General features: G+C 53.3%; 1 protein-coding gene across 13 annotated transcripts; it reads left to right on the plus strand.

Annotated features, from left to right (window-relative positions):
• The first annotated feature begins 8,773 nt into the window (after window positions 1-8,773).
• On the plus strand, window positions 8,774-23,042 carry SLC12A9 (solute carrier family 12 member 9). Of its 13 annotated transcripts, none has more exons than XM_063646293.1 (16): window positions 8,785-8,906; window positions 9,429-9,584; window positions 9,687-9,785; window positions 10,235-10,457; window positions 10,667-10,801; window positions 11,755-11,886; window positions 12,921-13,229; window positions 14,871-14,978; window positions 15,087-15,198; window positions 15,915-16,072; window positions 16,180-16,262; window positions 17,106-17,230; window positions 17,380-17,572; window positions 17,722-17,896; window positions 18,666-18,812; window positions 21,749-23,042. In XM_063646293.1, exons 4-16 carry the CDS (start codon window positions 10,277-10,279, stop codon window positions 22,633-22,635), a joined length of 2,745 nt encoding a protein of 914 aa, XP_063502363.1. In that variant the 5' UTR covers window positions 8,785-8,906; window positions 9,429-9,584; window positions 9,687-9,785; window positions 10,235-10,276; the 3' UTR covers window positions 22,636-23,042. The 13 variants fall into 13 exon arrangements, with proteins under 13 accessions (XP_055148616.1, XP_055148614.1, XP_063502366.1 ...); XM_063646294.1 differs by having other exon boundaries at window positions 8,786-8,902; XM_055292641.2 differs by lacking the exon at window positions 9,687-9,785 and having other exon boundaries at window positions 8,774-8,906.
• Window positions 23,043-23,065: the final 23 nt, after the last annotated feature.

Here is a 23,065-nt window from a genome sequence, read left to right on the forward strand (position 1 = left end):
GTTCTTTTAATTAGAAAAGAGGCTATATGGCAGAAAATAAGTACATCTGTCATAAATTAGGACTGTGTGGAAATAAATGTAAATACTGGTCTTGTGTCATTTAAGCCACTTAAATAAATAAAAAAAAAAGGACCCGGTCTCCCTTCAGAAAGGAAAAAATGGCCCTTCCTGTACTAAAGGACAATGTAACCCCTTAGAGCTAGTAATAACCAATCCCCTTGATCCTCGCTAGAAAAAAGAGGAGCGTGTGACCTTAGGAATCGACAGGGCCGGACTGGATCCTCGGGTAAATATCTTAGTTCGAGGAGAAGTTTATAAATATTCTCCTGAGCCAGTATTTCAAAACTTCTATGATAAACTAAAAATGCCAGTACCAGAAATTCCAGGAAAAACAAGAAATTTGTTTTTGCAATTAGCCGAGCATGTAGCCCAGTCTTTCAATGTCACTTCGTGTTGTATATGTGGAGGAACCGTAGTAAGAGATCAATGGCCATAGAAAGCCCGAGAATTGGTACCTACAGACCCAGTTCCTGATGGATTCCCAGCCCAAAATAATCACCCTGATCACTTCCAGGTCCTAAAAGCCTCAATCATTAGACAATACTGTATAGCAAAAGTGGAGAAGGACTTCACCCTTCCTGTAGGAGGACTTCATGGTGGAGTTCAAACCACATAGAGAAAAATCCATTCAGTAAATTTCCGAAGTTGCAGACCGTTTAGGCCCACCCAGAATCCCGCCAGGACTGGACAGCCCCCACTAGGTTATACTAGATATGTAGACATAGAGCCTATGCTAGGCTGCCAGACCAGCAGACAAGTAGTTGTGTTATTGGCACTATTTTTTTTTTTTTTTTGAGACAGAGTCTCGCTGTGTCGCCCAGGCTGGAGTGCAGTGGCGCAATCTCGGCTCACTGCAAGCTCCACCTCCTGGGTTCATGCCATTCTCCTGCCTCAGCCTCCCGAGTAGCTGGGACTACAGGCGCCTGCCACCACGCCCGGCTAATTTTTTGTATTTTTAGTAGAGATGGGGTTTCACCATGTTAGCCAGGATGGTCTCGATCTCCTGACCTCGTGATCCACCCGCCTCAGCCTCCCAAAGTGCTGGGATTACAGGTGTGGGCCACCGCACCTGGCCTATTGGCACTATTAAACCATCTTTCTTCCTACTGCCCATAAAAACAGGCAAACTCCTAGGCTTCCCTGTCTATGCTTCCCGCGAAAAGAGAAGCATAGCTATAGGAAATTGAAAAAATCATAAATGGCCCTCTAAGAGAATCATACAACATTATAGGCCTGCTACTTAGGCACAAGACGGCTCGTGAAGATACCGGACCGCCATTTACATAATCAACTGAATCATACGGTTACAAGCTGTCTTAAAAATAATCACTAATAATACCGGCAGAGCCTTGACTATTCTAGGCTGACAAGAAACTCAGATGAGGCCGGGCGTGGTGGCTCACGCTTGTAATCCCAGCACTTTGGGAGGCCGAGGCGGGCGAATCACGAGGTCAGGAGATCGAGACCACGGTGAAACCTCGTCTCTACTAAAAATATAAAAAATTAGCCGGGCGTGGTGGCGGGCGCCTGTAGTCCCAGCTACTCGGAGAGGCTGAGGCAGGAGAATGGCGTGAACCCGGGAGGCGGAGCTTGCAGTGAGCCGAGATTGCGCCACTGAACTCCAGCCTGGGCGACAGAGTGAGACTCTGTCTCAAAAAAAAAAAAAAACAAAAAAAAACCAAGAAACTCAGATGAGAAATGCTATCTATCAAAATAGATTAGCTCTGGATTACTTGCTAGCAGCTGAAGGAGAGGTCTGTAAGAAATTTAACCTTACTAATTGCTGCCTACACATAGATAATCAAAGGCAAGTAGTTGAAGACATAGTTAGAGATAGGACAAAACTGGCACATGTGCCCGTGCAAGTGTGGTATGGATTTGATCCTGAGGCCATGTTTAGAAAATGGTTCCCAGCGCTAAGAGAATTTAAAAGTCTTATAATAAGAGTTATAATTGCAATAGGAACCTGCTTACTGCTCCCTTGTTTGCTACCTGTACTTCTTCAAATGATAAAAAGCTTCATCACAGGCTGGGCACGGTGGCTCACGCCTGTAATCCCAGCACTTTGGGAGGCCGAGGCGGGTGGATCACGAGGTCAGGAGATCGAGACCATCCTGGCTAACATGGTGAAACCCCGTCTCTACTAAAAATACAAAAAAATTAGCCGGGCATGGTGGCGGGTGCCTGTAGTCCCAGCTACTTGGGAGGCTGAGGCAGGAGAATTGGCGTGAACCCAGGAGGCGGAGCTGGCAGTGAGCCGAGATGGTGCCACTGCACTCTAGCCTGGGCAACAGAGCAAGACTCTGTTTCAAAAAAAAAAATAATAAAATAATAATAATAAAAAAGCTTCATTGCTACCTTAGTTCACCAAAATGCTTCAGCACAAGTGTACTATATGAATCACTATCGATCTGTCTTGCAAGAAGACATGGGTAGTGAGAATGAAAGTGAGAACTTCCACTATTGAGTGAGAGTCCCAAAGTGGGGGAATAAAGGAGGAGACCACCCCTCATATTGTCTTATGACCAGTTTCTGCCTCCAAAGAAAGAAAAAGTAAAAACTAAAAGGCAGAAATAAAATCCACAAGCAGACAGCCCAGCGCCACACCCTAGGCCTAGTAGTTAAAGATAGACCCCTGACCTAATCGGTTATGTTATCTATAGATTACAGACATTGTATAGAAAAGCACTGTGAAAATCCCTGTCCTGTTTTCTTCCGACCTAATTACCGGTGCATGCAGCCCCCAGCCACGTACCCCCTGCTTGCTCAATCGATCATGACACTCTCACACGCACCCCCTTAGAGTTGTGAGCCCTTAAAAGAGACATGAATTGCTCACTCGAGGAGCTCGGCTCTTGAGACAAGAGTCTTGCCGATGCCCCTGGCCGAATAAACCCCTTCCTTCTTTAACTCAGTGTCTGAGGAGTTTTGTCTGCGGCTCGTCCTGCTACAGTAATAGAAATACAATGTTGGCCAGGCTGGTCCTAAATGCCTGACCTCAAGTGATCTGCCCACCTTGGCCTCCCAAAATGGTGAGAGTACAGGCATGAGCCACCGTGCCCAGCTGGGAGATGCTGTTAATATTGAAGTCAAGGCATCAGGCATACAGCAGGACTGTAGTTGGTGAGTCAGGCCATCATACTTACAGATGCAGCCTTTGGCTTTTACTTTGAGGAGAAAGGCATGTCATTGGAGAATTATGAAAGGTGGCACCCATCGGGAATGGATATTTACCTAAACAGCATCCCTCTGGCTGCTCAGTTGAGAATAGATTTTGGGACAAGTGCAGAAGTGGGAAAACCAGTTAGGAGGCTATTGTGAAAGCGGAAGAGGTAGGCCAGGCGTGGTGGCTCAGACCTGTAATCCCATCACTTTGGGAGGCCGAGGCGGGTGGATCATGAGGTCAGGAGATCGAGACCATCCTGGCTCACACGGTGAAACCCCGTCTCTACTAAAAATACAAAAAATTAGCCAGGCGTGGTGGCGGATGCCTGTAGTCCCAGCTACTCGGAGGCTGAGGCAGGAGAATGGCGTGAACCCGGGAGGCGGAGCTTGCAGTGAGCCGAGATCACACCACAGCACTCCAGCCTGGGCAACAGAGCAAGACTCTGTCTCAAAAAAAAAAAAAAAAAGCAGAAGAGGTGATGGTGGCATGGACTTGGGTAGTAAAATGTGGTTGCAGACTGGTCATAACTTGAAAGTGGAGGCCAAAGGAATTGTCTATGGTGTGGATGTTGGATGTGAGAGTATTCCAGTGTAACCCCAGGTTTCCGGCCTGAGAGGACCACAGGAGGAGCAGGTGGTGGGAGTCTGAGTATTTAGTTTTGGACATACCAAGTTTGAGTTGCCCATTTGATGTCCAAGCAGAGATGGTAGTAGAGCCGGGTGCCATGGCTCACGCCTGTAATCCCAACACTGTGAGAGGCCGAGGTGGGCGGATCACATGAGGTCAGGAGTTCAAGACCAGCCTGGCCAACATGGCGAAACCCCATCTCTACTAAAAATACAAAAATTAGCCAGGCGTGATGGCATGCACCTGTAATCCCAGCTACTCATGAGGCTGAGGCAGGAGAATCGCTTGAACCCGGGAGGCGGAGGTTGCAGTGAGCAGAGATCTCACCACTGCACTCCAGCCTGGGTGACAGAGTAACTCCATTTCAAAAAAAAAAACAAAAACAAGAAACAAAAAACAAAACAAGATGGTAGTAGATTGTTGGCTATACAGTCTGAAGTTCAGAGTAGAGGTCTGGGCTAGAAGTACACCCTTGGAGGCACTATTATATAGATGGTATTAAAACAGACTGGGCTGGGTGCGGTGGCTCATGTCTGTAATCCCAGCATTTTAGGAGGCTGAGGTGGGAGGATTACTTGAGCCCAACAGTTCAAGACCAGCCTGGGCAACATAGTGAGAACCTGTCTCTACAAAATATAAAAAATTAGCCGGGCATGGGTGCATGTGCCTGTAGCTACTCAGGAGGCTGAGGCAGGAGGATTGCTTGAGCCTGGGAGATAGAGGTTGCTGTGAGCTATGATGGTGCCACTGTACTCCAGCCTAGGTGACAGAGTGAGACCAAGTCTCAAAAATAAATAAATAATAAATAAATACGGAAAAAATAGAACTATGAGACTGGATGAGATCGTGAAGGGAGTGGGTATAAATGTTGACAAGAGGTCGGGCGCAGTGGCTCACACCTGTAATCCCAGCACTTTGGGAGGCCAAGGCGGATCACGAAGTCAGGAGATGGAGACCATCCTGGCTAACACGGTGAAACCCCGTCTCCACTAAAAATACAAAAAATTAGCTGGGCGTGGTGGCGGGCACCTGTAGTCCCAGCTACTCGGGAGGCTGAGGCAGGAGAATTGCTTCAACCCAGGAGGCAGAGCTTGCAGTGAGCCGAGATCTCACCACTGCACTCCAGCCTGGGTGACAGAGCAAGACTCCGTCTCAAAAAAAAGGAAAGAAAGAAAGAAAGAAAGAGCTAGGATAGACAACTAATATAAGGAGAGTTTTTTGTTTGGTTAGATTTTTTTTTTTGAGATGGACTCTTGCTGTGTCGCCTAGATTGGAGTGCCTCAGCCTCCCGAGTAGCTGGAATTACAGGCGTGTACCAACAGGCCCAGCTAATTTTTGTATTTTTGGTAGAGACAGGGTTTCACAATGATGGCCAGGCTGGTCTTGAACTCCTGACCTCAAGTGATCCTCCTGCTTCGGCCTCCCAAAGTGCTGGGATTACAGGCGTGAGCCACCGTGCCCAGCCTTCACTTCCCTTCTTACCTAGCTTAAATGTCTTTTATAAGTGGGGTCTTGCTGTGTCATCCAGGTTGGAGTGCAGTGGTGCGATCACAGCTCACTGCAGCCTCAACCTCCCAGATTCACTCTAAACTGGGCTAGGCAGGCCTGGCAAGGCAGTGGGATGTGGAGGGAGTGGAACACAACATTGAGACCCAGTCAAGAAGAGGACCCAGGGCGGGCACGGTGGCTCACGCCTGTAATCCCAGCACTTTGGGAGGCCGAGGTGGGTGGATCAACTGAGGTCAGGAGTTTGAGACCAGCCTGGAGAACATGGTGAAACCCTGTCTCTGCTAAAAATGCAAAAAGTAGCCAGGCATGGTGGCAGACGCCTGTCATCCCAGCTACTCCAAGGCTGAGGCAGGAGAATCAGTTGAACCTGGGATGCGGAGGTTGCAGTGAGCTGAGATCGCACCACCGTACTACAGCCTTGGGCAACAGAGGGAGACTGTCTAAAAAGAAAAAAAAGAAGAGGACCCAGAGGACAGTAAAATTTAGTCGAGGAGAAAGTCTCTGTCAGGCCTGAGCCCAACAGTTCTCTACTCACTGGATCCCCAGTTCATCCATCCTACCCTCTTTCTACTGTGCCCCTTCTCTCCCTCCCCAGCATCTTCCCTTCCCTTCTTTTTTTTTTTTTTTTTTTTTTTTTTTGAGACAGAGTCTCGCTCTGTCACCCAGGCTGGAGTACAATGGTGTGATCTTGGCTCACTGCAACCTCTGCATCCCAGGTTCAAGTGATTCTCCCACGTCAGGCTCCCGAGTAGCTAGGACTATAGGCGCCTGCCACCGTGCCCGGCTAATTTTTGTATTTTTAGTAGAGACAGGGTTTCCCCATTTTGGCCAGACTGGTCTTGAACTCCTGACCTTAAGTGATCCGTCTGCCTTGGCCTCCCAAAGTGCTGGGATTACAGGCGTGTGCCACAATGCCCAGCCTCCTTCTTTTTCCTCCCTCCCTTCTTTCCTGCCTTCCTTCCCTTTTTTTTTTTTTTTTAATTGAGATAAGGTCTTGCTCTATCACCCAGACGGGTGTGCAGCCATAGGATCATAGCTCACCCCAGCCTCCATCCTCCCACCTCAGCCTCCTGAGTAGCTGGGACTACAGGTGTGCACCACCATGCCCAGCTGATTAAAAAAAAAAAAATTAGAGACAGTGTCTTCTGTGTTGCCCAGGCTGGTCTCGAACTCCTGGCCTCAAATGACCCTTCTGCCTCAACCTCCCAAAGTACTGGGATTACAGGTGCAAGTTACTACACCTTGCCACAGTCTTTTTTGTTGTTTGAGACAGGGTCTCATTCTGCCACCCAGGCTGGAGTGCAGTGGCACTATCATAGCCCACTCAACTTCCTGGGCTCAAGGGATCTTCCAGTTTCAGCCTCCTGAGTACCTGAGACAACAGGCGTGCACCACCACGCATGGTTAATTGTTTTCTTCTTCTTTTTTTTTTTGAGTTGAAGTTTTGCTCTTGTTACCCAGGCTGGAGTGCAATGGCGAGATCTCAGCTCACCGCAACCTCCACCTCCCGTGTTCAAGCGATTCTCCTGCCTCAGCCTCCCGAGTACCTGGGATTACAGGTGCACCCCACCACGCCCAACTAATTTTTGTATTTTTAGTAGTGATGGGGTATCACCATGTTGGCCACAATGGTCACAATCTCCTGACCTCGTGATCTGCCCACCTCGGCCTCCCAAAGTGCTGGGATTACAGGCGTGAGCCACCGTGCCTGGCCCACTTTTTAAAAAAAATTTTGTAGAGATGAAGTCCCACTTTATTTCCCAGGCTGGTCTGGAGCTCTTGGGCTCAAGTGATCCACCTGCCTCAGCCTTCCAAAGTGCTGAGATTACAGGCGTGACCCACCACCCCCAGCTCCTCGCCACCTTCTTTGTGCCAATCAAAATAGTCCTGAATAAAGCCTGACTTACTGTTTAAACAAGAGTCAGAGTTTTTTCTTTAATAAGCGCAGTAGAAAAGGTGAACTGAAGGGGAGGGGCTGCAGTCATTGATGAAGACAAGGTCCAAGGCAAAACCACAGAGTAACAGGGTAAGGTGGAGGTTGAGATTTACGGAAGCAGAGTTCAGTGATGGACAGGCCAGGGTATATACCAAGGGAGTGCTTATAACTGACTCTGAAAAAGTTTTTTTTTTTTTTTGAGACAGAGTCTCGTTCTGTCGCCCTGGCTGGAGTGCGGTGGTGCGATCTCAGCTCACTGCAACCTCTGCCTCCCAGGTTCAAGTGATCCTCCTGCCTCAGCCTCCTAAGTAGCTGGGACTGCAGGCGCACGCTTGAGTTCAGGAGTTCCAGAGAAGCCTGGGCAACATGGCGAAACCCGGTCTGTACAAAATATTTAAAAATTAGCCAGGCATGGTGGTGTATGCCTGTGTAGTTCCAGGCACTTGGGAGGCTGAGGCAGGAGGATGCTTGAGCCGGAAAGGCTGAGGTTGTAGTGACACGAGATCGCGCCACTGCACTCCAGCCTGTGTAATAATAGTTCCTGGATCCAAAAAAAAAAAAAAAAAAAAAAAAGGAAATGTATCTGAAACTTTCCAAGCTTCAATTTCCTAATCTGAAAAATTGAAATAGCGGTACCTACCTCACAGAGTGGCTAATTTAATGCAGTGCTATTTGCAAGGGATAATTTATCGAACCTTTAGGGTTGTTCTAAAGTGCCTATTAAATGCTCACTGAACTCACAGCCTTCGGAGGGAGGTTCAAGTTTATGCCCATTTTACACATGAGGACGCGTTGGTAGGCCGTACTGCTGTTCATGGGATCTGTAAAGAGTGAAGAAGGAGTCTCAGCTCTCAGTAGAGTTCACAGGCTCTAGGATTTCTGCTGGAGGTGAGAACACTGCAGGGAGGCAAGAAAGCGAGCATCAGACGGTGCAAAGCGACCTTGGGCCCAGATCGGCGGCCAATGGCTCCCTCCGGTGGCGGAAGCAAAGAGCGCAGCTGCATCGGGCGCGAAGGGAGGATCCCCGCAGCCAGTGAGGGGCGAGGCTGGGACCCGGTGGAGGTTCTAGGGCTTTGAAAGGTTGGAGGACTAGAACTCCAGAAGTCCCCGAACGAAGTGGGCCGGAGTTCCCGGTGATGCACCTGGACCAGGTGTTGCAGCCCCGCCCACCTCCCTGCCGCCTTCCGCCGTCTTCACACGCCCCCTTTAGGGGGGTGGCTGCTCACGGCGCCTCGGAGCTCGGACTGGGGTCCGGCCCCTGCGGCGACGATTGTTTGCACGTAAGTGAAGGAGGCTCCGAGACCCGCGGCCCACGTCCTGCCGGAGACGCTTGTCTGCAGGGCTGCATTGCATCCCCGGGCGCACGTGGAGCTGGAGCAGAGCATGCTAGGGGAGCGCAGAGAGGGTCGGGCTTCCCCGGGCTCGCCCACAGGGCGGGGCAGAGGACGGGGACCAATAGCGCGCGCGTGCTGGTGGGGGTGGGGACAGGCTCCGGGCCTGGCATCCCGGTAGCCGCAGCTGTCTTTTCCGGCCCCCGTGCGCTCTCCGCCTGAGGCGGAGCCCCCCGGCTCGCGGGGATCGCCCCCGAGCGCTGCGTCCTGCGGGTGGGTGAGTGAGCGCCCCGCGGCCCCTGAGCTGTGGGGTGCACCTGGCCGGGAAGAAGGATATCTTGGCTCCCTTGCACCCCAGCGGGCGCAAAGGGGCAGGAGCCCGGGTTGGGGGAGGAGGAGGACCCGGGGACCTTGTGTCGCTCGGTGGGAGCCGGTCTGTGTTTCTGTTTTGCTAGAGTGTGTTTGGGTTGGTAGAGTTTGTAGGCAGGGTGCCTCGTGTGGATGGGAGGAATCTGGGGAGGCTAAGGCGAGGAGGAGGGGGTCTGAGATGGGTCGAGGGAGAGGATTGACGGAGGGTGGGGTTTTGAAAGAGTTGGAAGTTTCTTGTTGCCTGTGGGTGGGGTGATTGCATTGGGGGGCTTGGTAGGGGCAGCTCAGGACACCGAAGGAGAGGATGGGGAAGGCTCTCCTGCCCGTAACTTACTTCCCTTTTGGGAGATTTGCTTCCTCTTGCATTGCTAGTTAAGGAAGGAGAGGCTGGAGAAGCCTGTGCCGTCAGAGAACCTTTGCCCTTTTCCAGAACCGGTGCCATCCCTAGTCTCAGGAACATAAGGGAAGGTGTGGCCCCCAGGAGCTGGGAGAGACCTTGAAACCCCTGCTGACGGGTTTGGGGTACCAACTTTTGTGGGGCAGTGGCTGGTACCATTTGCAGGCCACTGGCTTTTTTGAGTTGCCGGTAAGCAGGGTGTGGGTGCGTGCGTTCCTGTTTCCTTGCGGTTGTCTCTCTCTTTTTTTTTTTTTTTTTTTTTAATTGACACAGGGTCTCGCTGTCACCCAGGCTGGAGTGCAGTGGCATGATCTCGGCTCGCTGCAGCCCTACGCCTCCAGGACTCAAGCGATTCTCGTGTCTCAGCCTCCCAAGTAGCTGTGATCACAGGCATGCACCTTCACGCTTGGCTAATTTTTTTTTTTCTTGTGAGACGGAGTCTCACTCTGTCGTCCAGGCTGGAGTGCAGTGGCGCGATGTCGGCTCACTGCAACCTCTGCCTCCTGGGTTCAAGGGATTCTCCTGCCTCAGCCTCCCAAGTAGCTGGGACTACAGGCATGAGCCACCATGCCCAGCTAATTTTTGTATTTTTAGTAGAGACGGGGTTTCACCGTGTTGACTAGGGTGGTCTCGAACTCCTGACCTCAGGTGATCCACCCGCCTCGTCCTCCCAAAGTGCTGGGATTACAGGCATGAACCACCGAGCCCGGCCAATTTTTGTATTTTTAGTAGAGAGCAGCTCTGTATTTTGGGGAGGCTTCGGGGTATTTGATTAGTGGTCTTTGGGGGTGGGCGGGCTCTGTGGGGGTGCTTTTGATGCAACATAATCTCCTTTGCAGGTCACCTAACCCATTTGTGGCTTCCTCTACCTGTGCTGAGCTATGGCCAGTGAGAGCTCACCTCTGCTGGCCTACCGGCTCCTGGGGGAGGAGGGGGCTGCCCTCCCTGCCAATGGGGCCGGGGGTCCTGGAGGGGCGTCTGCCCGGAAGCTGTCCACCTTCCTGGGTGTGGTGGTGCCCACTGTCCTGTCCATGTTCAGCATAGTTGTTTTTCTGAGGATTGGTGAGTGGGTCCTGGGGCTGGTGTGGACTGACTGTAGTATGGGAGGACATGATGGGGAGGGGTGGAGATGGGATTGGGATAGCTGAAGGGTTTGGGAAGGGGCTCCCTGTGGGCTTGCATTTAGCTCCACCCTGGAGCTCTGCAGAACCAGGGGGTTGGGGATATGGGGTGTGAGTCCCCTGTGACCTGATTTGCTGCTCCTGCCTCAGGGTTCGTGGTGGGTCATGCTGGGCTGCTGCAGGCCCTGGCCATGCTGCTGGTTGCCTACTTCATCCTGGCACTCACCGTCCTCTCTGTCTGTGCCATCGCCACCAATGGAGCCGTGCAGGGGGGCGGAGCCTACTGTATCCTCCAACATCGATGGACTGGGGTCTGGGCTGTTCTGCCTGCTAGGGAGGGTGTGGAAGGGGCCATTACCTTTGTTGGCTCAGGGGCAAGACAAGTGTTTTTTTTCATTCTTAAAATTTTTTTAGGCTGGGTGCGGTGGCCCACGCCTGTAATCCCAGCACTTTGGGAGGCTGAGGTGGGTGGATCACTTGAGGCCAGGAGTTTGAGACCAGCCTGGCCAACATGGTGAAAGCCCGTCTCCACTAAAAATACAAAAATTAGCTGGGCATGGTGGCACCCGCCTGTGATTCCAGCTACTCAGGAGGCTGAGGCATGAGAATCACTTGAACCTGGGAGATGGAGGTTGCAGCGTGCCAAGATCATATCACTGCACTCCAACCTGGGCAACAGAGCAAGACTCTGACACCCAGGCTGCAGTGCAGTGGCGCCATCATAGCTCACTGCGATCTCGACTTCCTGGGCTCAAGTGATCCTCATGCTTCAACCTCCTGAGTAGCCGGCACTATAGGCATATACCACCACCCCTGTTTAATTTTTAAATATTTTGTAGAGATGGAATCTTGCTATGTTTCCCAGGCTGGTCTTGAATTCCTGGCCTCAAGTGATCCTCCTGCCTCAGCCTCCCAAAATGCTGGGATTACAGGCGTCAGCCACTGTGCCTGGCCTGGCAGGGCAAGTTTTAATAAATGTGCAGCAGGCAGGCTGGTGTAGTGAAGGAGATCAACGTTGCCCTGCACGTTGATGCCAATTTCTAATCCAACAATCTCATCTGTTAGGCAGTGATTGTTTTACAGATGCAGAAACTGGCACTCAGAGGATATGAGTGACTTGGGCAAAGCCACATGGCTGGGGCCTGGCTGCACTCGGGTTCAGTGCTTGGAGCTATGGCAACTTCCTCACGTCGATTTCAGTCTTTTCCCTTAATGCTCACCCCTGCTTCCACTTTCAGTCATGATCAGCCGCACACTGGGGCCTGAGGTCGGGGGCAGCATTGGGCTCATGTTCTACCTGGCTAACGTCTGTGGCTGTGCTGTCTCCCTCCTGGGGCTGGTGGAGTCTGTGCTTGATGTCTTCGGGGCCGGTCTGTGCTCTGTCCGATCTGGGCAGTGCTGCGGGTTTGCAGGGTCTGGGAGTGTGGGATCGTGAGGGAGAAGGTCCTCTCCAGGATAGGGGCAGACTGAGCCATTACCTTGGCTTTCTGGAGCTTCTGCTGTGTGGCCAGCATCGTGCAGGAGATGTGGACATCCCTGAGATTGTCCTTGCCTGCAGGGAGCTAGCCATCTAATTGGAGAGACTGGGCTAAGATTCTTAAAATTGACAGAGACCACCAGGGAGAGCTAAGATGCTAGGATGGAGCTAAGAGGGAAGTGGGGAAGGTGGTCTCTCTGATAGCAGGTGGGCAGAGGAGGGCTTGTCTTGCTCTGGGTCATGGTTAGGGCTGGGTCCCTTCTTATTTATTTATTTATTTATTTTGAGATGGAGTCTTGCTTTGTTGCCCAGGCTGGAGTGCAGTGGTGTGATCTCTGCTCGCTGCAACCTTTGCCTCCCTGGTTCAAACGATTCTTTTGCCTCAGCCTCTTGAGTAGCTGGGATTACAGGCACTCACTACCACGCCTGGCTAATGTTTGTATTTTTAGTAGAGACGGGGTTTCACCGTGTTGGCCAGGCTAGTCTCGAACTCCTGACCTCAAGTGATCCACCTGCCTCAGCTTCCCGAAGTGTTGGGATTACAGGCGTGAGCCCCAGCGCCCCGCCCCTTCTTTTTTTTTTTTTTTCTTGAGACAAGGTCTCACTCTGTCACCCAGGCTGGAGTGCAGTGGTACCATCTCGGCTCAATGCAACTTCTGCCTCCCGGGCTCACGCGATTCTCCCACCTCAGCCTCCCAGTAGCTGGGACTACAGGCATGCCTCCCCATGCCTGGCTAATTTTTGCAGTTTTTGTGGAGCTGGGATTTCACAATGTTGCCCAGGCTAGTTTTAAACTCCTGGACTGAAGTGATCCTCCCACCTCGGCCTCCCAAAGTGCTGGAATTATAGGCATGAGCCGCCCACCATGCCCAGCCAGTGGGGTGCGTTAGGATTGGGCCTTCTAACTCTGTCCCTACCTCTCTCCAGATGCCACAGGGCCCAGTGGGCTCCGGGTCCTGCCCCAGGGCTACGGCTGGAACCTGCTGTATGGCTCCCTGCTGCTGGGCCTTGTGGGTGGGGTCTGCACCCTGGGAGCCGGCCTCTACGCCCGGGCCTCATTCCTCACATTCTTGCTGGTCTCCGGCTCCCTGGCCTCCGTGCTCATCAGCTTTGTGGCTGTGGGGCCGAGGGACATCCCCTTGACCCCTCGGCCTGGCCCCAATGGCTCCTCCCTGCCGCCCCGGCTTGGCCACTTCACCGGCTTCAACAGCAGTACTCTGAAGGACAACTTGGGTGGTGAGCTGGGCACTGCCGTGGCAGGGATCTCGGGGTGAGGGGTGGGCAAGCGTCGGGGCTGGGCCCTTAAAAATCTCTGGATGAGCACAGGTGTCAGAGGGAATGGAAGGCAGGAGGTCTGGACTGCAGAGCAGTGCAGTTTAATTCAAGCCTGTCTAGCGTGTGTTTGGCTGGCGGCACAGGAGGAAGCCCACAAAACAGTCCCTGCTTTAGAGGAACTTGTGTTCTAGCTGAGGAGAGACGTGCATTCAAGAATTAGTTAAATAGCACAGTAAGGCCCAGCATGACTTAAACAGATCAGGATCTCCCAGGAGTGGAGAGAAGGGAGGCCTGACTATGGGCTGGGGAGGGCAGGAGCCAGGGAGCTGGAGGTGGCCTGAGATAGACAGGTGGGGGATTCAGCCAGGAGCCGGAAGCAGAGAGGGAAGGCGTCTCAGGAAAGAGCTTGAGACCAGGTGCAGTGGCTCACGCCTGTAATCCCAGCATTCTGGGAGGCCGAGGCAGGAGGATCACCTGAGGTCAGGAGTTTGAGACCAGTCTGGCCAACATGGTGAAACCCTCTCCCTGTCTCTACTAAAAACACAAAAATTAGCTGGGCATGCTGGCTTGCACCTGTAGTGCCAGATACTCGGGAAGCTGAGGGAGAATTGCTTGAACCCAGGAGGAGGAGGTTTCAGTGAGCTGAGATTGCACCACTGCACTCCAGCCTGGGCAACAGAGTGAGGTTCCGTCTCCAAAAAAAAAAAAAAAACCATAAAATAAAAATACAAAAATTATCCAGGGGTGGTGGTGTGCGCCTGTAGTCCCAGCTACTCAGGAGGCTGAGGCATGAGAATCTCTTGAACCCGGGAGGCAGAGGCTGCAGTGAGCTAAGATCGCCACCACTGCCCTCCAGCCTGGGCTTCAGAACGAGACTCCGTCTCAAAAAGATAAGTAGGCTGGGTGCAGTGGCTCTCGCCTGTAATCCCAGTACTTTCGGAGGTCGAGGCGGGTGGACCACCTGAGGCCAGGAGTTCAAGATCAGCCTGGCCAGCATGGTGAAACCCCATCTCTACTAAAAATACAAAAATTAGCCAGGTGTGGTGGCGGGCACCTGTAATCCCAGCTACCTGAGAGGCTGAGGCAGGGGAATTGCTTGAACCTGGGAGGCAGAGGTTGCAGTGAGCTGAGATCGCACCACTGCACTCTGGCCTGGGTGACACAGTGAGACTCCGTCTCAAAATAAATAAATAAATAAAATTAAAAAGTTAGATGGGCATGGTGGTGCACACCTGTAGTCCCAGCTACTTGGCAGACTGAGGCAGGAGGATCGCTCTAGCCCAGGAGGTAGAGGTTGCAGTGAGCTACGATGGTGCCACTGCACTCCAGCCTGGATGACAGAGCAAGACCCTGTCTCTAAAAAATAAGTAAATAAATAAAAGAGCATGGATTAAGGTCTGGAGGGAGGAATATCGGAGCATTGGGGGGACGTGGCAATGTGTCTGGCTGACCCAGGGCCAGTGCAGGAACAGGCTGGGGTCTTAGTGAGGGCAGTGCAGGGGAGGCGAGAGGACCGTGGGAATGTGTGGAGAGGGTGGCTAAGAGGCCTGGATCCCTGAGAGGGATGCTGATGCGCTCTCCTCCCTGGGAGGATCCTCCTAGCTGGCTATGCTGAGGACTACACCACGGGAGCCATGATGAATTTTGCCAGCGTCTTTGCTGTCCTCTTTAACGGCTGTACAGGCATCATGGCTGGGGCCAACATGTCAGGTGAGAGTCCCTGCCTGCTGCCTCCTGGGGGTTTGGGGCTGCCACCGTGAGGGACCCAGGGGGATGGCTGGAGGGCTGACCTCACTCCCTCTGCTCCCCCCTCTCCAGGGGAGCTGAAGGACCCCAGCCGGGCGATCCCTCTGGGCACCATCGTCGCCGTCGCCTACACCTTCTTCGTCTATGTCCTGCTTTTCTTTCTCTCCAGCTTCACTTGTGACAGGTGTCTGGGGAGGGATGGGGGTGGAGTGTCGAACAAGATTGGTGCACCTGGGTCACCAAGGGAAACACAGGCTGGGGGGCTGGGGAGCAGAAACCCAGCTTGTTGGGGTGGACGGTGGCTACTGGCGATTGACAACCGGCGATTGATAGCCAGCAGCTGCCGTGGACCCAGTACTGTTGCAGGCACTCAGCTTGGGAGTGAGGGTGGGTAGTGGCTTTCTACCCAGTTTGCATTTCCACAAATATTTGGCCTCTTGTGCATATACCATTAGGTATGACAGCCGGGTGAGGTGGCTCACACCTGTAATCCCAGCACTTTGGGAGGCTGAGGCAGGAGGATCGCTGGAGCCCAGGAGTTCCAGACCAGCCTGGGCAACAGAGCAAGAGCCTCCCGCCAAATACAAAAATTAGCTAGGTGTGATGGCAAATGCTTGTAGTCCTGGCTACTTGGGAGGCTGAGATGGGAGGATTGCTTGAGTCCAAGAGGTCGAGGCTGCAGTGAGCTATGATTACAGCACTACACTTTAGCCTGGGGGTTGGAGTGAGACCTTGTCTCTTAAAAAACCACTGAGTGATTAAATCCAAGGCCGCCCAGTGAATACCAGGCGTATCCCTTTAGCACGTTTGATATCTGAGTCTGATCCTTAAGATCATGGCTAGAGATTTTCTTACCCCATGACGCATGATCATCCATGTCCTCCTTTTCCTCCTTCCTAGGACCCTGCTGCAGGAAGACTATGGGTTCTTCCGTGCCATCAGTCTGTGGCCCCCACTGGTGTTGATCGGAATCTATGCCACGGCGCTCTCAGCATCCATGAGCTCGCTCATTGGTGCCTCCCGCATCCTCCATGCCCTGGCCCGGGATGACCTCTTTGGTGGGTTCTCTGCCTCCTTGCTGGCTCAGAGCACGCCTTCCCTTGTCTGTCTGTCTGTCCCCGCTGAGCCCTGGCTGATGTGTCTGCTGTGGATTCTGTTTTTCTAGGAGTGATCTTGGCGCCGGCCAAGGTTGTGTCCCGAGGGGGAAACCCCTGGGCGGCTGTACTGTATTCTTGGGGCCTGGTGCAGGTGAGCCTTCTCCTTCAAGGGGCCCTTTCCCTCACCCCACCAGCTGATAGGATGGGGGTGCAGTTAGATGCAGGTTGGGAGACAAATGCAAAGACAAATGCGTATGCACTTGGGGGTGCACTGGCACTCTGCAGTGTTCACTGGCACTTTATGGGGTTCACCAGCACTTTGCAGGTTGCCCCAGTGCTTTGCAGGGTTCATTGGCACCCTGGGGGGTTCACTGGCACTTTTCGGGGTACACAGGCATTTTGCAGGGTTCACTGACACTTTATGGGGTATACTAGTATTTTTCAGGGTTCACTGGCACTTTGTGGGGTGCCCCAGCACTTTGAGGGATTCACTGGCACTCTGTGGGATGTACCAACACTTTGTGGGGGTTCACTGATCTTTTGGAGGTTTGGTGGCACTCTGTGGTGCATTGGCCCTTTCTGGGGTTCATTGACACTGGGGGTATACTTGCACTTTGCAGGGCTCACGGGCACTTTTCAGGGTTCACTGACACTTTGGGGTGCACTGGCACTCTCTGGGGTTCATTGACACTTTGGGGATGTGCTGGCACTTTGCATGGTTCACGGGTACTTTCCAGGGTTCACTGACACTTTGGGGGTACACTGGCACTTTCTGGGGTTCACTGACACGGGATACACTGGCACTTTTGGGGTTTAATAACATTTTGGGGGTTCATTGACACTTTGGGGGTGCACTGGCCTTTGCAGGGTTCACTGGCACTTTCTGGGGCTCATTGACACTTTGGGGGTACACTGGCATTCTTTGGTGTTCACTGGCATTTTGGGGGTACACTGGCACGTTGGATCAACGGCACGCCTCTTGGCCCTTGCCCAGCTGGTTCTTCTGGCCGGGAAGCTAAACACGCTGGCTGCTGTGGTCACTGTCTTCTACCTGGTGGCCTATGCTGCCGTGGACCTGTCCTGCCTGAGCCTGGAGTGGGCCTCGGCTCCCAACTTCCGGTGAGAGACTCAGAGACCTGTGTCCCCAGAGAGAAGAAGGGAGGAATGGGAAAACAGGGAGGACTCGGGCTCAGGCGTGGGGCTGGGGACTGCAGCCTCGCGTGCGGCCAGCCCTGAGTTTCCGTCCCTCCTCCCCTCCATGCCCGCAGCCCCACCTTCAGCCTGTTCTCCTGGCACACCTGCCTGCTGGGGGTGGCCTCCTGCCTGCTCATGATGTTCCTCATCAGTCCTGGCGCGGCCGGTGGCTCCCTGCTCCTCATGGGTCTGCTGGCTGCCCTGCTCACCGCGCGAGGAGGCCCCAGTAGCTGGGGCTATGTCAGCCAGGCCTTGCTTTTCCACCAGGTACGGGGAGCTGGTGGGGCGGTGGGGAGACGGGAGGTGGTCAAAGAACCCCTCTCTTTGGCTGGAGTTGGTGCTCCCGTCCAGGAGGCGCTGAACGGGGCTGTGTATTTGATCCTGCCACTTCCCCACCGCCTCACCCCTATACCCAGGTGCGTAAGTATCTGCTCCGTCTGGACGTCCGGAAGGATCACGTGAAGTTCTGGCGGCCCCAGCTGCTGCTCCTGGTGGGGAACCCCCGGGGCGCCCTGCCTCTGCTGCGGTTGGCCAACCAGCTTAAGAAGGGGGGGCTCTATGTGCTGGGCCACGTCACCCTGGGAGACCTTGGTGAGCTGCCCTCCCACTCACTCACTCACTCCCATCCTTCTCTCCCCCTACCCTTTTTTTTTGAGATGGAGCTTCGTTCTGTTGCCCAGGCTGGAGGGCAGTGGGATGATCTTGGCTCACTGCAACCTACACCTCCCAGGTTCAAGTGATTCTCCTGCCTTAGCCTCCTGAGCTGGGATTACAGGCACACACCACCATGCCTGGCTAGTTTTTGTATTTTTAGTAGAGAAGGGGTTTCACCATGTTGCCTAAGCTAGTTTCGAACTCCTGACCTCAAATGCTCCGCCCATCTCGGCCTCCCAAAGTGCTGGGATTGTAGGTGTGAGCCACCACGGCCAGAACCCCTCCCCCCCTTTTTTTTTGAGACAAGGTCTTGCTCTGTCACCCAGGCTGGAGGGCAGTGGTGCCATCAGAGTTCACTGCAGCCTCAACCTCTTGGGCTCAAGTAATCCTCCTGCCTTGGCCTCCTGAGTAGCTAGGACTACGGGTGTGTGCCACCAGGCCTGGCTAATTTGTAGAGATGAGGTCTCTTTTTGTTTCCCAGGCTGGTCTAGAACTCCTGACTCAAGCAACTCTCCCACCTTGGCCTCCCAAAGGGCAGGGATTACAGGCATGAGCCACGACACCAGCCCCTCTGCCCCTTTTATCTCCTTTCCCATGACCCCTCCAAGCAGCCATAGCCCTGCCCAGGCCCATCTGTGGTTTGGACTCTAGGAGACATTGAGTTTGGCCAACACTGGCTACCTTCCTTTCCTCATCTTCTCTGTAGACGCCCTGCCCTCGGACCCTGTACAGCCACAGTACGGGGCATGGCTCAGCCTGGTGGACCGTGCCCAGGTGAAGGCTTTTGTGGATCTAACCCTCTCACCCTCTGTGCGCCAGGGGGCTCAGCATCTGCTGCGAATCTCCGGCCTCGGTGAGCTGCTTTTCCCTGGATGCCCTCGGCCCTCCTCTGTGGCCACTTCAAATCTCCGCTGCCCTCCCCTAGAGAGTCAGCCACAGATTGCAAACTGCAAAAGGACCTTATAGTCGAGAGCAGATAAGACAGTGCTCAAAGATAATAGCCTCAGACAGTGTGTGATAAGGTCTAATAGGAGATGCTAGGGACTAGCGATGGGGTGGGCGATGCTATTGCGGTTTTTTTTTCCTTCTTCTTTTTTTTTTTTTTTTTTGAGACGGAGTCTTGTTCTGTCTTGCCCAGGCTGGAGTACAGTGGCACGATCTTGGCTCATTGCAGCCTCTACCTCCCAGGTTCAAGTGATTCTCCTGTCTCAGCCTTCCAAGGAGCTGGGACTATAGGCACGTGCTACCATGCCTGGCTAATTTTTGTATTTTTAGTAGAGATGGGGGTTTCACCATGTTGCCCAGGCCAGTGTCGAGCTCCTGACCTCAGGTGATCCACCCGCCTCGGCCTCCCAAAGTGCTGGGATTACAGGCATTGTGCCACTGTGCCTGGCCTTTCCTTCTTTCTTTTTTTCTGATCCAAAAACTGGGGCGTGGGCACTGAAGAGTGTATTTTTGGGGACAATGGAGCATTATTTGAATCTGCAGCTGCCTCATCAAATCAGATGGTTTTTAACTACCAGTGTTCAGAGGAAGGCAGGCCAGCCACTATACACTGATGTGGCCAGCAAAGGTTTTGCAGAGAGATGGTAATTCAGCCAGACTTTGAAAGGGGTTGGGATGTAGGAGATATAACATGTCTCCCCTGCCCCCGCCACCCGAAGCCACAAAGGATGCTGGAGGCTGTGTGGGGTGGAAGTTTGTGGATGGAGCGGTGAATTCTCAGCTTTTAGCGCTGAGGCCACCAGGGTTATCTATGCTCAGTCACTGCCTTCTCCCTTAATCCTGGACCAGTGCCCGTCACCAAAGTGCATGCTTCCTTCTCTATTCAGAGTCTGGCTAAAGTTCAACAGTGTTGGACATTGCCCAGTTCAGTGTAAATCAGAACCCTGAGAAATACTCAGGAGGGGGCGTGACTAGTTTATTTTGCAAGATCAGCTGGAGTTCACACCTGCCGAGATGTTTTGGGGTGTCATCAAGCATCATTGACCCACAGAGCATCTGAGAGCCTGGTCTTCACTTTTTGTGCAGAGACCACAATGCTCATGAAATTTTTCCTGTGGAAGATATCTGGTTGGTGCAAAAGCAGTTGCGGTTTTTGCTTTTTTTTTTTTTTTGGACAGGGTCTCACTCTGTTGCCCAGGCTGGAGTGCAGTGGCACGATGTCGGCTCACTGCAACCTCTGCCTCCCGGGTTCAAGCGATTCTCCTATCTCAGCCTTCCAAGTAGCTGGAACTGCAGATACATGCCAGCATGTCCAGCTAATTTTTGTATATTTTTTATAGAGATGGGGTTTCACCACATTGCCCAGGCTAATCTCGAACTTCCAACCTCAGGTGATCCGCCCGCCTCAGCCTCCCAAAGTGCTGGGATGCCATTTTAATGGGAAAAAAAACCCGCGATTACTTTTGCACCAACCTATTCCAATAAGAGGAAAAGTATTTCCTTTAAATGGTGGATTCTCCTGTCATAGAAAATTTGATTTATGGGTTGAGCAATGTTTGTTTCATGAGAAGGGGTCTTGGAAGAGGTCTCCGCGTCTCCCTGTAAACTCAGCCTGGTTCAAGGGAGCAATTATCTGATTCCACAAGGGTTGTTCAAAAATTAAGAACCAATGTGCTCGCTTCGGCAGCACATATACTAAAAATTAAGAACCAAGAGCTTGTCAGCAGGGACTTGGAGCATTGTGGTTGGCACGTGCCTAGCTCGGTGGCTCAGAGTGTGGCCTCTCATGCTGGGTGGAGGCGGATTGCGTTGACCTACCTGCCCCAGTACCTACCAGATGTGAGCCTGTGGGCGAGTGACTTCATTGCTTGGTGCTTTGGGCTCCTTATCAGTAAAAAGAGGAGACTAAATATTACCTACCTCATAGCATTACTTCAAGGTTCAAATAAGTTAAAATACAAAGTGCTTTCTACAGGACATAGCCCCTGGTAAGCGGATACCATGCAATGAACCACCATGATTAGGGTTTTGGTAAAACCTACTAGGGTTAGGGTTTACTGCAGTAAACATCCTGGGTAGCCCTGTTTCTTTTTTCTTTTTGAGATGGAGTCTCGCTCTGTTGCCCAGTCTGGAGTGCAGTGGCGTGATCTCAGCTTACTACAACCACCACCTTCCGGGTTTAGGCAATTCTCATGTCTCAGCCTCCTGAGTAGCTGGGATTATATAGGCGCCCACCACAATGCTCGGCTAATTTTTCTATTTTTAGTAGAGAGAGCATTTCACCGTATTGGCCGGGCTGTTCTCAAACTCCTGACCTCAGGTGATCGATGTGCCTCAGCTTCCCAAGATGTTGCGATTACAGGTGTGAGCCACTGCGCCCTGCCTGGTCCATTTTCTCATCTTCCCATAGCAGAGTCTGGGACGCTATTACCCTGGGGATTCAGGTCATGAGCTTGGCTGATCAGGGTGTCTGATTTGCACAACGGAGTCAAACTCGCATCCCCTACCATGAAACAGATGCCCTGCTAGAAGCCGGGAGTGGACAGCATCCTACTCTTCATAGAATTGGAGTGCTCATTAGTGGCAAGAATCCTAATGCGAACTTTGCCTGTTTAAGTGGAGGAATTAGTCACCGAGATAATAAAATAAGTGCATGTGAAAGTGTTTAGGAAAAATGAAAAGTCATTATGCAAATGTGCAGAATGTTGCTGTAAGAGCCCGTACACAGTGGGAATGTCATACCTATGGCTGACACACCTTGCTGTCAGTGTGTGGGAGCGTGGTGTAAACTTAGCCTGTGAGCCTGACTCCTGTCTGTTCTTGCCTTCCCCGCTCTGCCCCCAGGTGGCATGAAGCCCAACACGTTGGTCCTGGGTTTCTATGATGATGCTCCCCCGCAGGACCATTTTCTGACAGACCCAGCTTTCTCTGAGCCTGCAGACAGCACCAGGGAGGGCAGTTCCCCAGCTCTGAGCACCCTGTTCCCTCCTCCCCGGGCTCCTGGCAGCCCCCGGGCTCTCAGTCCCCAGGACTACGTGGCCACGGTGGCCGATGCCCTCAAGATGAACAAGAATGTGGTGCTGGCCCGGGCCAGCGGGGCCTTGCCCCCTGAGCGGCTGAGCCGGGGGTCTGGGGGCACCTCTCAGCTGCACCACGTGGACGTGTGGCCCCTCAACCTGCTGCGGCCCCGGGGTGGGCCCGGCTACGTGGATGTCTGTGGCCTCTTCCTGCTGCAGATGGCAACCATCTTGGGCATGGTGCCTGCTTGGCATAGCGCCCGGCTCCGGATCTTCCTGTGCCTGGGGCCTCGGGAGGCGCCTGGGGCGGCCGAGGGGCGGCTGCGGGCACTGCTGAGCCAACTGAGGATCCGGGCTGAGGTGCAGGAGGTGGTGTGGGGCGAGGGGGCCAGGGCCGGGGAACCCGAGGCAGAGGAGGAAGGGGACTTTGTGAACAGTGGGCGGGGAGACGCGGAGGCAGAGGCCCTGGCACGCAGTGCCAACGCCCTGGTTCGGGCCCAGCAGGGGCGCGGCACAGGAGGAGGGCCGGGTGGGCCGGAGGGTGGGGATGCTGAGGGCCCCACCACAGCCCTCACCTTCCTGTACTTGCCTCGGCCGCCCGCCGATCCTGCCCGATACCCCCGCTACCTGGCGCTACTGGAGACTCTAACCCGAGACCTGGGCCCCACGCTGCTGGTTCATGGGGTCACTCCAGTCACCTGCACTGATCTCTGATGCCCCTGCCTCCAGGGCTAGGTAGAGAGGGCCCAGGCAGGTGGCCTATCCTGATCCTTGGAGGAGGAGGAAGAGGAGGAGGGAAGCACTGTGTCCCTTGGCCCTGCCCTTGGGACGTGGAGCCCAGGGGAGGTTTGAAGGGGATCCTGGGCTTGGGCATCACGCCCACCTTCTTTGGCACAGGGACCCCAGCACTTACTCTGGGTGGCTGTCCCCACCGTGCAGGGGAGGGAGTCCGCAGCCTCCCTTCACTGGTGCCTTGACGCTAGGGGCCAGGCCTCCTCCGTGACTCTGGGCTACCTCAGTTTCCCCACTTTGGCCAGACTCACCGACCCACTGGGGTGGTGATGTTTTCGTTCTGTTTTATTTTTCTAACTGCTGACCATGAATAAAAGACCAAAACACTACAGGCTGGCTGAGCAGTGCTGGT

The sequence above is a fragment of the Symphalangus syndactylus genome, chromosome 9 (genome assembly GCF_028878055.3).
Source record: "Symphalangus syndactylus isolate Jambi chromosome 9, NHGRI_mSymSyn1-v2.1_pri, whole genome shotgun sequence".
In the NCBI taxonomy this organism is placed as follows: Eukaryota; Metazoa; Chordata; class Mammalia; order Primates; family Hylobatidae; genus Symphalangus; species Symphalangus syndactylus.

Coding starts and splice junctions, on each gene's coding strand:
- SLC12A9 (XM_055292641.2), top strand. CDS start 10,277: ATGGCCAGTGAGAGCTCACCTCTGCTGGCCTACCGGCTCCTGGGGGAG. Junction 15,199..15,914: donor TCCAGCTTCACTTGTGACAG/GTGTCTGGGGAG, acceptor CCTCCTTCCTAG/GACCCTGCTGCAGGAAGACT. Junction 16,073..16,179: donor GGCCCGGGATGACCTCTTTG/GTGGGTTCTCTG, acceptor CTGTTTTTCTAG/GAGTGATCTTGGCGCCGGCC.